General features: G+C 37.9%; 1 protein-coding gene across 1 annotated transcript; it reads right to left on the bottom strand.

The window, feature by feature from the left end:
- Positions 1–423: 423 nt before the first annotated feature.
- Positions 424–12,406, bottom strand: LOC140154167 (cyclin N-terminal domain-containing protein 1-like). The gene is given in 8 exon segments (XM_072176774.1): positions 424–513; positions 978–1,080; positions 2,339–2,489; positions 5,022–5,184; positions 6,346–6,514; positions 10,059–10,134; positions 12,234–12,366; positions 12,368–12,406. Coding segments are annotated over 8 exon segments (924 nt in total).
- Between the last annotated feature and the right edge of the window lie 4,933 nt (positions 12,407–17,339).

The raw sequence follows: 17,339 nt of genomic DNA, 5'->3' as shown, positions 1-17,339 counted from the left end.
GTGCATTATTTATTCACAAAAATGTTAAAGTATAGTCGAAACCAATTAAAGCGGGACTTCAGGTTACAAAGTTACAAGTGATTCTATAACTTTAAAAACACATAAGACAGAATAACCTGTTTTTATCAATAACTCTAAATCAAGATTAGCGACATTAGACTCATTCCTCTTGTCACACATTTGTTGCTATGGCCTTGTTTTGTCAATCTGATCTACTTCAGAAGACATTTCAACAGATTTAAGTTTTAGCATAGCTGTCAAAGGCTTTAATTGCCTGTTATAGCAGCATAAACTACCCAAATTGACAGGCAGGTCAGTGGCTAGCTACGATAATGACACTAATACGAATGCATGCTCATCAAAGTTTGTGTTAGTCCAATGTCATCGCATCATGCTACTGAAATCTTGCAGAATAAGATTACACTAAGAAAGACAGTAGACAACCAGAACTGTTGAGAAATCTATGATGTCCTCTTGAGGTATATTAGTGGTACGATACAGTTGCCCAATGACCTGAAATAAGTAAACAAAGATGCACATAGCAATTGCTTAGTCAAATACATACAGCCCTCCCCTATAACGGCGACAGGCAAAGTATTATCCATTTTCATATATGGGCGCAAATATTATTAAGCTGGCCTACATATTATGGAATGTGAGTTTAAGACACTAATGTGTCATTAGTCATATGTTGGTATATACATGTAAAAGAGTGCTGTGAAAATGAAAAAATGTCCTTTTCGAAAAAAATAATTGACATTTTCAAGTCATCAGTTTATTTTCAGTGGTTTTATTCCCTGGTCTTGAAAAGCTAGTTAGACTGCAGGTTAAAAGCACTTGTATGTCCAGCTGGGAAATAAGAATATTGATTGGTGTCAGTTTTAAAAATACCATATTTAAAATAGAAATTATAGCCCCAAGTTAAAAAACAAATGTTTAAAAAAGCTTGCATTGGCCTAATAGAAGGAATAATGTACCTGACAAACAGCAGTCCTGTCCAATATATAAGTTGCCGCTGCAATGACACATGCTGCCAAGAGCATTGCATCTTTTTCAACACACAAAAAGCCAGTTTTACCTCTAAAAAATATAAAAGGAATACATATAAACATGAATGTTAGGTTTAAGGGGGTACTACACCCCTGTCCAATTTTGTGCCTATTTTTTCATTTTTCTCAAAAATCATAGCGCATTGGTGACAAGTAAGTTATGTATATTATAGGGCAAGGACTACAACTACTGCACTGGAAATTTTATTTCAGCACAGACAACAGTTGTGGAGTTACAGTCAAAATGAGGAAAACCAATATTTGATCAATAAATCAATAACTACTTGCATTGAGTTGCTGAATTTGCAGTGCAGTAGTTGTAGTCCTTGCCCCTATAATATACATATCTTACTTGTTACCAATGCGCTATGATTTTTGAAAAAAATGCAAAAATAGGCACAAAATTGGCCAGGGGTGTAGTACTCCCTTAACTGAAGAATTGAGACTAAGTAGCTTGTAATATTAAACTTGATGGTATGCCTACGTACGTTCAAACACTTTTAAAAATCACTCTCACAATTCAAACATCAGGTATTTGAAACTAAGCCAACCTATTCCAAAATTGATTAATTGCCTAGAAGAGGGCCCTGATCAAATTAAGCATTAACGTAAGATGAGGATTGAGTGCAAGTATAAACCACTTTGTATTCAACCAATGAGAGATTCCTATATAAGGCTAGAAGTACAGGTAATCATACCGTTAAAGGAAGATGAAAGTTATCAAATAAGCAACACATCCCAAAGGAGGGTGTACTCATGTTCGAAATTAATGGGCTAATGTTGGGCAAGGACGCTACCTTTAATTCAACCTATGAAGAAGGATTCCCATATAAGGCTAGAAGTACATGAAATCATACCCTAATGGAAGAGGAGATATCAAATGACACATCCCAGGGGGGTGCACTCATAATTGAAATTGTTAAGCACTTCTGATTTAGGCATCTTTTTATTGAGAGGCTGCATTAACAAAAATGGAGTCTTTTGGCGACATATCCTCAAAAAGGGCTTTTCATGTACGCGTCCATAAAGTATGGTCTAAAAGATAAGTTTGTCAGTAACACACCTTGCAAATAATTGGTATTGTTCAGCAACATTGCAATTTATTTGTTGTAATGAAAAAAGTACAATGTACTACATGAGTTCACGCACCCAAGCAAACAAGGGTAAGTAAACAGTTAACTGAATTTTGCAATTAAGTTTAAGTCTGTTCAAATGGTTACCTAAATATATCTGAATTCCCATATCCTATTTTAAACCACACAGCAATACCACAATGTAGATTTACTTACCGCTCCAATGTTGAACCTAATACATCTCCAGTAACAACTTCATATAGTTTACTGTAAATTGCATTTCTCTTGAGGTACACTAAGTCAAGTACCTGCAAACTTGTGCCATGTATGCTACGCAATTGTCCACCTGCTACTTGTGTACTTCGACCTGATAAAAAAATACAGATTATGGAGTAAAATGTATTTTGGAGAGGATCTAAAATGGAAATGTGATTCTGCCTGGTATTCTAACCTATACTACTAGGATAAGGGTTACAAGACTTGCCACTTAATCTCACTGAAGCTTAATTATAAAACAGACTGCTAATTAAAGCTATCACTTGACCCTCTTAACTCTCTCTTCTTGCAAGTTGCCCACAGTATATGGCTAAAGTAAGTGCTAATTCTCACTGAATTGTGAAGATTTCAGATGCAAAACATGATATATCCAAGGCTGCCTGGTATAATAATTGTACTATCAATATTGTTACTTTATCTACTTTTTAGATTATACAGTATTGAAAGCTTATTTCAGCTCAAAACAAAAATATATATATATTGTATGATTTTGATTTTGTTCACAGATATGAAATATCCAAGTGTCGTTTATCCCACACCAAATATGTTGTGTATCTCACACCAAAACTTTGTACTGCATTTATTTCAAAGAAATGGCCAGTTAAAATATAGTGTGGGATTTTTTTTTGGGGGGGGGAATGACAAAAATCATTAAATAGCGTGATTTTGTCATAGAAATGAAAAATAATGCACTGGTTACAAAATTGACAACATATAGCGAAAAAGATTCCTCAGACTCTTGTAAACATTTTGATATTTGTCCATTTGAATCATCTGGCTCTAGTTATGGCTTCCCTACTGTAATATGGATAAAATAGCACCAGGCAGCAATGGCATATATCATGTTTTGCACTTAAACTCATTCATTGTCATTATACGAAGCTCATTCAAAAAGTTCTTTCCCCACCCTCATATCTCAGCTTCTTCAAGTAGTAGCCTTTGAATATTTTCCATGGTTATAACCTGGGGCCTTATCTATAGCTTGAGAAAAAAAATTGTTTAATATCTTTTCTATTTGTTGTAGGCGAAATAAAAATGAAATTAGGATCCAGTATTGCGGAAACTGAGAAAATCTGTACCAGGTACATATATCTACAACAAAGACACAAATAGACCAAAATTAAACCAGACTTAAAATGAAGCTGGCATAAGGAAAACTATGTAAAATTATGTGAAATGACACACACAAAAAAGCTGTTACTTTTTTTAGCAAAGAAGAGATAAGAGCAGATAAGAACTGTAGTCAAATTTAATGTTTTTCTTTCAAATGACCAAAAGTCAGTTATGCAGGAATTGTCTGTGTTAGAAAAAAGGGCTAATTAGAAGCATAATAAACCTGCTATGGAAATGGCACTTGGTTAAAATAAACACCAAGGAAACTAATTTAAAATAGCAAGTAACTTTCTGCTCTAAAACATAATTTAAAATTCATCTCATACAGATGGTCCCCAAGCAAATTCTCATGATCTGAATGCCCACCAGATGTAACACTAGAAACTGGATGCTGGTATATTTTTTTTTGTAATATAGACACATTTTTATTACTTTTCATATTTGCTGTTTGGTTACACATTTGTGTGGATGCTGTTTTAGTTATAATATGTTAGCATAATCATAACACTTGCATATCGTTTTGTGTAAATGTTTTGCAATTTTTTACAGTTTCCAGTGTATCAAATCTTATTTTGGTTCTGAGGTCACCTACACAAATCTGGAAAAGGTATCAATACATTTGCCCTTATTTGTAGATAACTTTCCAATTAATGTATAACTATGCCAAGTTTGAAGTAGCTACCATTTACAGAACCAAATTCAGTATAAGAATGGAGGAAGAACTTATTGAATGACTCTCATAGTTCCAGGTTAGATTTCCAGACAGTATCACTTTTTCTATCCTAATAGGACATTATTAAGTCATTAAGTCCCTCATGTAACTCCACATTAAATGGCCAAAATAGCCAGCAGGGTTTCTTTCACTTTACCTCATTATTTTGACTTAAAGTGAACAGAAACCCTTCCTTACAGTATTATTTTAGAATTTTGGGTAAAGAATTACAAAATTAAAATTTGACAGAAATCGTACATTATGGCTAAAATAAACTTGTGTCCCAGTGAGTTTGACCAGCTTTTTAGTGTAAGGGGGCAAAGCCAAGTTTCTGTCCGCATTTGTCAATTTTTCGATCTATTTTTAGTCACTTTGCTCTTTGCTGTCCCCATTGGGGGGACTTCCCACAGCTCCCCTTGCTATGTCACTGGTTTATGTACCAAATTGTAGTTTACTATAATTTAATTCAGTAGTTTACTATTCTGTGTAAGCCAGCATCTTAAATTATAGCCATCCAAAACCTTTCTTTAATTGCAAAATATATCCTAACATTTACTATGCATTAGCTGTTAAGCCTTTCAAATTAATATCAACTCCAGCATTCACTCTAAAGCCGAGTAAAAGAATAAGAGCGAAGGCCTAATCCAAAATTCCCCACTTTAAATCTTCATCAAAAAAATTTGATAAAGAGAAACAAAAATTTGTTGTCACTATTGTCAAAACTGTATAGGAAATAATTTGTTTAAGCTTCAGTAAAAGTAAATATATACCATAGAGCGAAATATAAACATATTTTACCTATAATTTCCAGTAGTGCTTCTATATACACAACAGGTGAAGATACATGTATCTTATAGTTCAATGTTTTCAGCACACAAAGTTCACAATCTAGTACAAGATCCCTGGAACAAAACACACCAGCATCTCGCAAAAACTCACAGCATCTCCTACAACTCAGAATCTACAAAGAAACAGAATCCATCAGAAATTCAATGAAATTTAACCCAAATATGATTTTGTAGATTGAATGAGGGCTTTTCTCATGAGCTTACAAATTGGTCACAGTATGTTGCTATTTTCAGTAGATATAGTGAATACACATTTTGCTGGCTTCTTGTACACAAAATACATCAAGAACAAAAGAAGATTATAATATAATCACTTCTTGCTGTATCTATTCCACATACCTATACAGATATAGACGAATCCAATGAGCCAAGTCATGGTCAGGATTTGGTTGGCCATTATTGGGTCCTGCAGCACGTAACTGGTGTTGTGACTGTCCAATTGTGTGGATTAAAGCCGCTTAAAATTCGATGTTAGATTCTTTTGTGTTTTAAACTGTCATAATTCTTTTGTCTACGTGTAACACGGGTGATAGAATGCAGTTTAAAATACCCTCAAGGCCGCATCATTTCACACTTTAGGTAAGATGGAGCTGACAGGGACCCAGCTATAGCTGCCACTGAGGTGTAGGAATGCGTGAAATTGGATTTGTCTATATGTAGCACTTATTAAAAATTCAAAGGATCAGACTTCGCCTATTTACTGCATGGCATCACTGCAAAAACAGCATTAACCTTGTAAATAACATGAGTGTCAAATGAGTGAATGTTCTTAGTCATCCAGTAGTTTCAAACAGAGTTTTGGAATTAAATCTAATACTGGAACTTACAATTTTTTTTTTCGCAACTATTGCGACGTTGTGTCTGGAACCACCAGACTTCATCAGGCAACTGACCTGTTGGACTGGTCATGTGATAAGAAAGGGGGACTCCGCTTTAACTTATCTCATGCATGGGACCGGGCCATCGGGTCGATACCTAGCCAGTCCAACGGGTCAGTTGCCTGATGAAGTCTGGTGGTTCCAGACCTAAACGTCATAATAGTTGCAAAAAAAGTAAGTTCCAGTATTAGATTTAATTCCAAAACTCAACATGAGTGTCACTTCATTTAGTAATGTTTAGGCAACAGAACATTTTCACTACCGAGTACTAGGATGTCCCGTGACACTAAAAACACAGCACCATAAGAACAAACAATAAAGAACATAAAATAAAGATTATCAGATTCTGATCCTTTTTTGGGCATGCACATTATACACCATGTTCTACCTGCTTACCCTTTTATGACTGCACATTTTACTGGCTACCTGTACACAGGACAACATGTATAACAAGATTCTTTTCTTGCATTTCTTGCTGGATTTATTCCATACTGACACTGGTATACACCACTTTCTGTCTTTATCCACCGGTTGGTGAAGATTCTTCAGGTTTGTAATCATAAACCTGTACAGAGACAAGCATAAAGACAAAATAAGCATGCAGCTTTAATACAAAATGTTGCATGATGTTAACAGGGAGTGTTCATTATAGTAAAGCCACACAATTAATATTTTAGGTTTTCACACAAATGTAACACCCAAGTTTATTGCAACAAATTGAAATATAAAAAAAAGTTTATTGCAACAAATGTGACACGATCAAGGGAAATGAGTCGGATGTCGCTAATATTGATTTTGGGATATTGGCAAAGAAAGTGTTAAAATTCTTTTGTTTTATATTGTTTTCAGCGATTGATAAATTGACTTAAGGTCATGTTTTTTATACTGGGCACCTCAAAAGGGTGGCTCTGTTGCATTCTTACTCATCAAGACATGTTTACATACATGTCGTTTATTTATTTGATGTTTATTATGAGCTTGTCTAGTACTATTTTGTTCCTTAGACATTGGCCTTTCAATTTCTGAAACAAAAATTTGTGATTTTCATTTGTACTAATTATTGTAACTCGTTAAGTCTAATTAGTCAGGGGTGGCTCATGTGGTGGAGGATCATGTGATGGAGGATCACAATGCTGTACAATGGTGATCCTTCACCACATGATCTTCAATAAACATTATTGATGGATTTCTATTTTCTACTTGTTTCTGTACTTGATATCGGCTAAATGATATCATGTTTAGCATTCATTGCTTCAGTATTTGTTAATTAGACAATTAAAATTTACTAATTACTTGTTGCTACACTAATAAAGTTCATTGATCTCTATGCATTTGAATAGGGATTTAATGTAGGGAACATTCAAAAGGGTGATACGGGCAAACAAAACATGATAAAAGGCTCAAATTTCTTAAGCAGACCTTGGTTGTGATCTTCTTTACTTTAGTAAACTAAAACTAGTAAAACATAGAAGGTTTGCGACAAATCAGAAAGAGCGCCCTCACACTCAATTATGGTCCAAAAAGTCAATGTTTACAAAAAAGCTTTGTCAATTCTCAACTTTCAAAACTGGATTGTTGAGCTTATTTTACATCTAGTTACATACCTCAATCATGAAAATTTGCATTTCCAGTGCCAAATAAGGTGTGTTTTGAAGAAATTTATATAAATATAGATAGATTTTTTTTAACCCTGTATCTACGTTTTGAATTACTTGACCGCCATAAGTTCCATATGAATGGGTGGGCAATTAAGTTGGCTATTTTAAACATTTATCAAATTTTTACATTATCAATGTACGTCGGGGGGGTGACACCCCTAACTGAATTAATATTTTCATCCTTATTTTGCTTGTTACACCCTGTATATTTTATAGGTCACCCTGTATAATGACTCCCATTGTTTTGTTTCTGAAATCATCCGAGTATATGCTCTCAGAATATATACTTTAATTGGGTTCTAATGTAAATTTTTGAAGTTATAGTACCAAACCTGTAAAAGCATGTGATTCGCTTGAAAAATACACATGCAACGCAATTGGTGCCCAACATAAAAAACATGACCTTAACTACGCAAAGAAAAGTCATATCAACATGGGGTTTTCAGTTTCTGAAAGCTCTAAATGTCCTCTTTAGAAAAATATGTAAAACTCTTTTTCGACCAGGGTCGACATGTGACTCATTCCCCTTGATTATGTCACAAATGTGTTTTTTGCAATACATACTGTTGGACTTTATTACATAAAGCGCAAGTGTTGCACACTACGCTACAGCATGTCCAATAAAAATAGTGCAAGCAAGGGTAGTTTTCTGATACAATTTGTATCAATACTATGCCATAGCTAAGATAAGCTTTCTAATAGGTTTTGCTTTATCCAATTTGTTGTTTTCTTTTTTGTGCCACTTTTAATGTATAACTAGGCGGTTACCCGTGCTTGGCGGTTCTCGGCTGTCGCGACTACCTGGCTGATGGTGACTGTACTCACCAAGTTTTATGCTCATAGGACAGTTTATACTAATTTGACCTCAGATGACCCCTTGTGACCTCGAAATGACCTTCCAAAATTTGGCTCTAAATGTTGACTGTACCCACCACGTTTCATGCCCATATGACAGTTTTCAGTAATTTGACCTTGAATGACCCCAAAATGACCGTCCAAATATTTGACTCTAAAAGTTGACTGTACCCACCAAGTTTCATGCCCCTATGACAGTTTTTACTAATTTGACCTCAGATGACCCCTGGATGACCTCTGGTGATCTTGGCCCACTTACCGAAACAAACTTGTTCTGTCTGAGGTCCAGATGCACCCACCCACCAAGTTTGAGGAATGTGTGTCTTCTAGTCTCCGAGAAAATAGGCGGAATACAGTTTTTACTAATTTGACCTCAGATGACCCCTGGGTGACCTTGACCCACTAACCAATACAAACTTGTTCCGTCTTAGGTCAAGATGCACCTACCCACCAAGTTGCATGCCCATATGACCCACTAACCAATACAAACTTGTTCTGTCCAGGGTCAAGACGCACCCACCCGTCAAGTTTGAGGAACGTGCGACCCCCAGTCTCTGAGAAAAACAGTTTTACTAATTTGACCCCTGGATGACCTCGGGTGACCTTGACCCACTAACCAATACAAACTTGTTCTGTATGGGGTCAAGCTGCACCCACCCACCAAGTTTGAGGAACGTATGCGACCCTAGTCTCCGAGAAAATAGGCGGACAGACACACAGACACACAGATACACAGACAGATAGACAGATAGACGATGCCTATTATTATATAGATGACAATGACACTTTGAAATGGATGGATCTCATGAGAATCAAGTCAACAGGGAGAAAATTGCAAACAGGAGTGCAAGACATTGGCGTAGCTAGGGGTTGTGGTAATCAATTAAAGCCTTTTGGACTCACTAAAAGTAACTTTGCATAAAATGTCTTGGTTATTAAATTATGCATATGCTAGTGCATTGACCAAACGAACACTATACAGAAAGTGGCACAAAAGGCATTTTGGACGAGCTCATTATAAAATGACATCTCACCAACGAAAAATACAAAATGGGATAAAAGAAAAATATTGGAAAGTTCAATATCTTAGTTATACTATGATATTAATATAAGAATTGCATCAAACAAAACCTTTTGGGAGCAAATCAGCCAGTTTTTATTGGCATTGTATGACAATCTATGAGATGTGAATCTTGTCACATTTTAAGTTGAATGTAGACTTATAGACAGAGGTGAACATTCACTTTTCAGTTAGAAAACACAAAAAAACACAGAAAGCGTAGTTTGCACAAAATGGAATTTGAACATCATGGGAGAATTATGGCTCTACTATAAAGGTGTGAACTGCATTTCTTGATGGCTACATTAGTCTCTGTCAAAGATCCTCAAAGAGTCAAAGAGGGGAGTATTTCACAGTGAGTGGAGTATTGTGCTTATGCTGTAGTGTTAGAAACTCAATAAATTTACCTACCTAAAAGTACATGAAAAACAAACCGAGTCCAAAAGACTAAATACACTTCAAAGGAAATATTTCTCGCTCACATATGTACAGTAAATTTTTATACAATGTAGAATTTCACTTTAAACAAGCCTCACCTATCAAATATTTCCACTGCTAAATACCTTGTCTCTGCTGGCTGTTGGAACTTCTTGCAAATCAGAAATATAGTTTCTACACAAGGGGAAATGAATTTGTGATGTTATTTGTTGTTATAGTACTTTATTTAAAAGATTATTAATTGTTTTTGAATGAAATAGTCAATTCAATTAATCCTTGAACCCCTAAGTATGAAAATTACCATTTGGATAATGTTGTTGATTACAGTATTTACACTTCTTTGTCACAAATGACAATAGGCCCCATGCAGTAGCTTACCGATTGGGTCATTTGGAGACAAGGGCAACTTTGAACTTTCCCTGTTCGCTTGAAATACTTGGATAAGATCTTAGGTCCATTGAGTCCAAAATTCACCTTGATAAACTTGATTAAATTCACCTTGTGAAATTATGTGTGTCCAGGTACAGCCAATATAGGGTGACGTGACAATGCTGAAATTTATTCTTGCTTCCAAATTTGAATGGTACTGTACACTATTGCAGTGGCATAGCTAGAGGTTGTGGCGCCCAGGGCAAAGGATACATAATGGTGCCCCTCCCCAATGCTTGAAATAAGAGTGCGCAAAAATTTGCACAAATAGGGCCTATCACTCATTAATTTTGGTTATAATGAAGTTAAGTTGAATATTGGTATTAAATTGATAACATTCGGCCAAAGCCAGGCTATAGTGCTGAGAGGCTACTAAATTTAAGGGACGCCATCCGGATATGACGGGACAGGGATATGGGAAGAGGTCCGATTTTAGATGGAGGAGGAAAACCGGCGCACCCGGAGAAACACCTGCGAGAGCGAGCATGGATCGGCAACCAAACTCACATGTGGCGCCATGGGAATTGAACCCGGCCACAGTGGTGAGAAGCGAGTGAGAAGACCACTACACTAACCCGCCCTCCCAAAATGCACGCAAAGCATGCTAGGAGGGGCGCAGAATCGATGCCGGTGCCGAATTGGTCAATTCGGCGTGCCCCTAATGGTGGCACCCAGGGCACATGCTCCCTCTCATGAGATACTGTCTAGACAGTGGCGTACTGGGATGGAACTATTATTTGCCATCTTACTAGAATTTTCATCTTTGACTCATGATTATTATGAGCCAGTGTTTGAGAATCGAAAATGTGTGTGTGTGGGGGAGGGGGAGGACAACAATTTATGGTGCAAAATTTTATTACCTTGGGCCTTGGGGTGAGAAAAGTGCCTGAATGTTTGACAGCCCTGGTTCTGTGTTGTTTTCCCCACCAATTCTAACAGTTGAACAGTTGTGCATCCCCTGAAACTTAAACTAAAGGGACTTTCAAAGATCAAGGCCATTTCCTCCTATTCAGAAATATTGACAAAATGTGAAAAAAACCCTAATATGTCCAGGATAGAGAATCTCCTTGATATGAAAAACACAGGGTCTAGCTTATTTTGACATAATTTGTTGGGGTACGGTAGCGTAGTTAATACATAAACTGGGCTCAAAAAGAAACATATAAATTGTTCACAAGGTCATATCTTAAAATCCTGTCCATACAAATGAACCAAAATTACACACAGGATTCACATGTCAGTAACCAAGCAGTTGTCCAACTGGCAACTGACACAACAGCAAAATGCACTGACACGGAACAGCTTCCTGAACCACATTCTCAGGCGAATAATTGGCACCCAGCAAAAGAAATTTGTGATAATGCGTACAAGATCCTTACACAGGTGATACTTTCCAAAGAGTAAGTGGAATAGTGTGGAACAGGGCTGCTTCTGCTTTTCACACACTTTCTTCAAGAAACAGGTTTTGTTCCACACTATTTCACTTACTCAAGATTTCTTGTGTTGGGTGTCAATTATTGGGCTGTGAATGTGGTCCAGGAAGCTGTTCCATGTCAGTGCATTTTGCTGTTGCATCAGTTGGATATTACTGTATGGTTACTGACCAATGTTTAGAGTAGAGTGTTGAAGTAATCCTGTGTGCAATTTTGCTTCATTTTTATGGACAGGATTTTAAGATATGACCTTGTGAAAAATTATAAGTTTCTTTTGAGCCCAGTTTTGTATAGGTTTTTAATTAGTGGTACGGTATTCTAAAAGTGAAAAAAAAAAATACATGTGTGGGGTAAATAACATCCCTTTAAAAATGTACCATTTACTTGCTTATAATCCATCCCAGTACTAACCCGACCATGTTCCATGTTTAAAACTGCCATCATCACTGGATCCTTGGTGGATGACTTCTTCATTCTTCTTGGCATGAAGGAGGAAAACATCTTCCAGAACATCTAATGGCAGACAGCCTTCATCATTAAAAGCGTGGTTCTGGTGGAGAACCAAATATGCCGCCTTCTGCCATATGATATTATGCACCTCTGCAAGATATTAAATAGGCATAAGCAGACTTACTTTTACATGATTGCTTTGATTTTATACACATGTATGCAGATCTACTCTATGCAGTATGAGAGTAAATTCATTAAAATAATTTACAGTTTTAGGCTAATGAAATGAAATAATTAGTTTCCCGTCACCCGCCCGCACTTTTCAATTTGACCAAAACTTTCATTATTTTCATAAAAAAGTCAATTATCTGAAACTGAGATGGAAATAATCAAAATTGAAACTCACAAAATGTCTGACATCCCCTGCTGATCATAATCAGCAGTTTTTCTTAGTTGTAGGGGTAGGGGATGTTGTAAATAATGAAAATTTGAGGATTACCTCATAATGTTTCTAGTGAAATACAAAAATAGCAAATTTCTTTTTAAATAAAAACAAATTCAAATCTAATTTAATCTTTTCTAAAACTGTTACAAAATGTCTATACTGATAATCTATATCATCTAGAAGCATTAATACTCGTTTTGAGATGGTCTTTCCTGATTGTTCAGAGTTCTGGATATGTGTCTTAAGTTATGGTGATCATTGAGTGCTAGACTTGATCACCATCATCAACCAATGGTCAGTTGTCATAAATTCATGATTGCTGATTTAAGTCAATCAGCCTGATTGTTTATCATTCCTGTGATCACACCTCACCTCACCTCACCAGGCTGTGTTCGACCATTGTTGGACGTAGCCCTCTTCATGATTCTTCCACTGTTCTCTGTCTCTTGCATTTCTTGTCCATGTAGGTCCCATGTAGGCAGTAGGCCTAATGTCATCACGCCACCTCCTCTTCTGTCTTCCTCTTGATCTTTTCCCTGTTCTTGGTTGCCATTCTGTAAGCCGTTTAGTCCATCTGTTATCTTCCCTTCGTGCAGGGTGACCTGCCCATCTCCATTTCGCTTCTTTGAGTTTCACCATAATGTCTTTGACTTGAGTTTGACGTCTTATTTCAGTGTTCGTAATTTTATCCCTTAAGGTAAAGTGAAGCATCTTCCTTTCCATTGCTCTTTGGGCTGTTTGTAATTTCTGTTCCAGGTACTTGGTTGTTGTCCATGTTTCTGCCCCATATGTCATTGTTGGCAATACACACTGGTTGAACATTCTACTTCTCAGATACATTGGTAACTTTTTATCACATAGAATGTCCTTGAATCTTCCAATGATCACACACTAGTATGTAATACCAGGCCTTCTCAACTTGTGGCGCGCTCGCCACTTGTGGCGCTTGGTCTGGAGTTTGTCATAGTGGTGCACGAAGTGGCGCATGGACCATGGTAAATCTAATAATTTTTTCCAGATAAATTTTAACAAAAAGGGTGAAAATACCACATCTGAGCCTTAGAAAGCCCTATAAACTCTCAGAGCTTCTGGGGCCGATACCCCTGGACCCCGCGGCGCTGCCCCTGGACCTGTGCAGCCGACACTTTTTCTGCTATGGTGTTCGGTCGCACATGCATGACATGTTGGCACTTCATGATCACTAAAATTTCCCAGTTGGCGCTTCAAATAAACTAGTTGATAAGGCCTGATGTATACAGTCAGTCTACTCTGAAGTACAAAGTACCGGTACATGTAGGGCCTACCGTACCGACGCACACATTGTGCCTACTTTGAAGGCACGCATACCTGCAACAGAGACGCAACACTGCACACTGTTTACACGCTGTAAATGCGCGCGTTGTCACTTTGTACTTCAGAGTGGACAAACTGTAGGCCTAGCCCATGCTAGTATTTACTTGACGCACCACACCATTTATTATTGTACCAACAGTTAGGCCAAAGAAAATAAATACCGTAACATGCATGCATGTATATCGTGCAGACTTTCTCAAATTATTGGTGATCTGCACATGTTGTTTTCACTGGCACTTGGTTGTTTTCACCAGCATGACGTAGCTCTGTCCCGACCTATAGGCATGTGATATTCATGATTGTTCAATCAAAGCAAAAGCAGGGCTGTCAACTTGTTGGAATTGCTTGGCGTGAGACCGAGGCGTACCGGGATTTGCTGACTCCAATGTTCATTTTGTACCATGATTATTTAAGCCACGGCGCTCGATAAGCGGGGTAGGAGCAACAAATTATTCATGACGATGCGTGAGATTTTACTCACTTTCAAGCTTTTTGCGTGAGATTTTCTACCTAGGCGTGAGATTATACTACCTTGGCGTGAGACCGTGAGAAAGTGACCCAATGCGTGAGACTCACGGCCAATGCGTGAGAGTTGACAGCCCTGAGCAAAAGTTCAATCATGCATTCATGCATTGCTTGCCTTGGCAATGGCATCAATGCAAGTCATGAGCCATCCTGACTTTCTTACAAGAAAAACAAAAAACCACAAGGTTTTTAGGCCTCCCAAAGGAAACGTTTTGGTTTGTGTAGCCTTTGCTAAGTTTAATTATATTTGGGGCTGTAAAAAACCAAGCAAAATAGACCTACCTTTCGAATCCGAAATCATGAAAGCTTACGAGTCCATACCACCCATTGCAATGAAGTACAGTGATGAATCATGGAATCAGGAGTCTAACTGTTTATGTATGCAACCGTTCAGAGCACACTCAGCACAAACAAAATTATAAATGCAGCTCTTTATTTACCCATATGGATTTATACATTTTAATAAATTTCAGAAGAGACATTTTGGCGGAAAATAAAATAGATAAATTGCAGCCTTCGTTGATTTTAGATCTTCGAGACTTTGAAGTTCGATACAAAATGAACATTGAACAAGAACTGTCTTTAAAAAAGACAACTCCGGATAGAGGAAGAGTTATCCACATTTTCGCTGCATGTTGTTGACGATGTTTGGCCCCGGCACCCCAACTCAACACAAAAGTTGGCAACCATGAGAGTTACCAAATTTTTCAAAGACCCCCTTTGCAATGATTTTTCATCAAATTTACCCCCCTTTTTCAAAATCGAGGACAAAATTTGGCCAAAAACAACCCCTTTTTTGTGGTTTTCAATGACTAGAATTTTCAACACTCATTTTAAATGACTAGAATTTCAAACACCCCTTTTTCAATGACACTAAATATTGCCAAAATATACTGGATTTTCCGCGCTTTTTGGTAACTTTCATGGTTGCCAATTTTGGGTTGAGTTGGGGGGGGGGTCGCGTGTTTGGCTCTGCTCACTCCAATTATGCTGGAGTTACCGTAGCTAAGCAATGGACTAGAGATATAGAGCAAGTAGTGCGATGGACTGTCCAGAGACTTGGCGCATAGATCTGAGGACAGCTTTCAAACATAATTCTTGATAGTAATACGCTGACATAGCCTATATCTGGTGGAGGCAGCATTTTTCTTTCTTTAAGGGACGCGACACTAAATCAGCTTCCCAGGATAGCGTGTGAATTCAGCCTACTTCAAGCGCCATTCCAGGCGTCCCTGCAATACTTGGCAAAATAAATTTGGTATCAATTTAAAGCTCTGTTTCCCGCTCTGTTTGTGTTGATTCCACCTTTGTCAGCATTTACGATATCGATGACCGTTGACTTTTTTCGCTATTTCGCGGTGCAAGAACTAAGGGCAAAAATATACCGTAGGCCCTACTAAACTCACCACTCACATTTCAAAATCGGAAGTTGTCTTAATTCACCACAGAGCATTACTTTTGAGAGATCATGAGCGCCAGATCCGAGAATATAAAGCTCTTCCATCAGTTGATCAAGAAGCAACGTGCAGTCACATCAAGCTCAACTGACAAGCTGTTCATCAACGATGTGGAGCTTGATGGTGATGAAGAGGTCTGTCAGGGCTTTATGCAGCATTTTAAGAACCTTGCAACATCAAAGACCAATACGGCTTATGCCAATGACTTCAAGGAGGCTTCGGAGCTAAAAGTTGCTCTGTTGGATCAGGTCTATAACTCTGATGAGCCGAATATGGACGTGTTCGAACCTTTCTCTACTGCTGAAATCAGGAAGCTGATTACCACATTTGGCAACGGTAAGGCTCAAGATGCTGACAACATCACAGCTGAACACTTTAAGATGGGCCCTGGTGCTTTACATGACATAACAGAGGTAATCAACTACATGATGAAATCTCACTATGTCCCACCGGCACTTATGCATGGTACTCTCACCCCTATTCTGAAGAAGCGAAAAGATAAAGTAGACCCGAACAACTACCGTGGTATCACTGTAACTTCAGTCTTGGGCAAGCTGTTAGAAAAGGCGTGGCTCTCCCGTGCTCAACATGTGATTGACGCCAAACAAAACAGGCTGCAAAGAGGCTTTACCGCAAAGTGCTCGCCAATGAATGCTGCACTCTTGGTGTCGGAGTCAATTACGGAAGCTGTCGAATGCAAGAAACCTCTCTATGTTACGCTTTTGGACGCCGCCAAAGCATTCGATGTGGTCGACCACCCCATTCTTCTTGATGAAATACATCAGATGGGTATCAGAGGCAATCTATGGCTAACCTTCAAGAGCATGTATTGCGAACCAACTACATCAGTCAAATGGAGAGACCAACTAGCTGACCCCTTTCCAGTCAAGCAAGGTGTGCGTCAAGGTGGCGTAACCTCCGCACCCATCTACAAATGTTACACTAACTCCCTTCTTGACTGTATTGAGGAGCATCACAAAGGCCACCGTATTGGATCCATTAATATTCCAGCACCAACATGTGCAGATGATATGGCAGTACTTTCATCTAATCCTGTCGACTGCCAGATTGCACTGGATCTTGTTGAGCAATACACAAAGGACCACAGATATTCTATCAATGCTGCCAAAAGTGCTACAGTCGTTTATAACAGCGACTTCAAGCCACCGTTGTCCATAAATGATGAGGCAATACCTTATCCGGAGCAATCGACCCATTTGGGTATAACCAGAGAATCTTCTAATGTTGTCTGCGTTGGTGATCGGATCCAGACCGCCAGAAGAACCA

Source organism: Amphiura filiformis, chromosome 6, assembly GCF_039555335.1.
Source record: "Amphiura filiformis chromosome 6, Afil_fr2py, whole genome shotgun sequence".
NCBI classification, from domain to species: domain Eukaryota; kingdom Metazoa; phylum Echinodermata; class Ophiuroidea; order Amphilepidida; family Amphiuridae; genus Amphiura; species Amphiura filiformis.
Note: the sequence above shows the minus strand (reverse complement) of the source record. Positions and strands in the feature narration are given on the sequence as shown.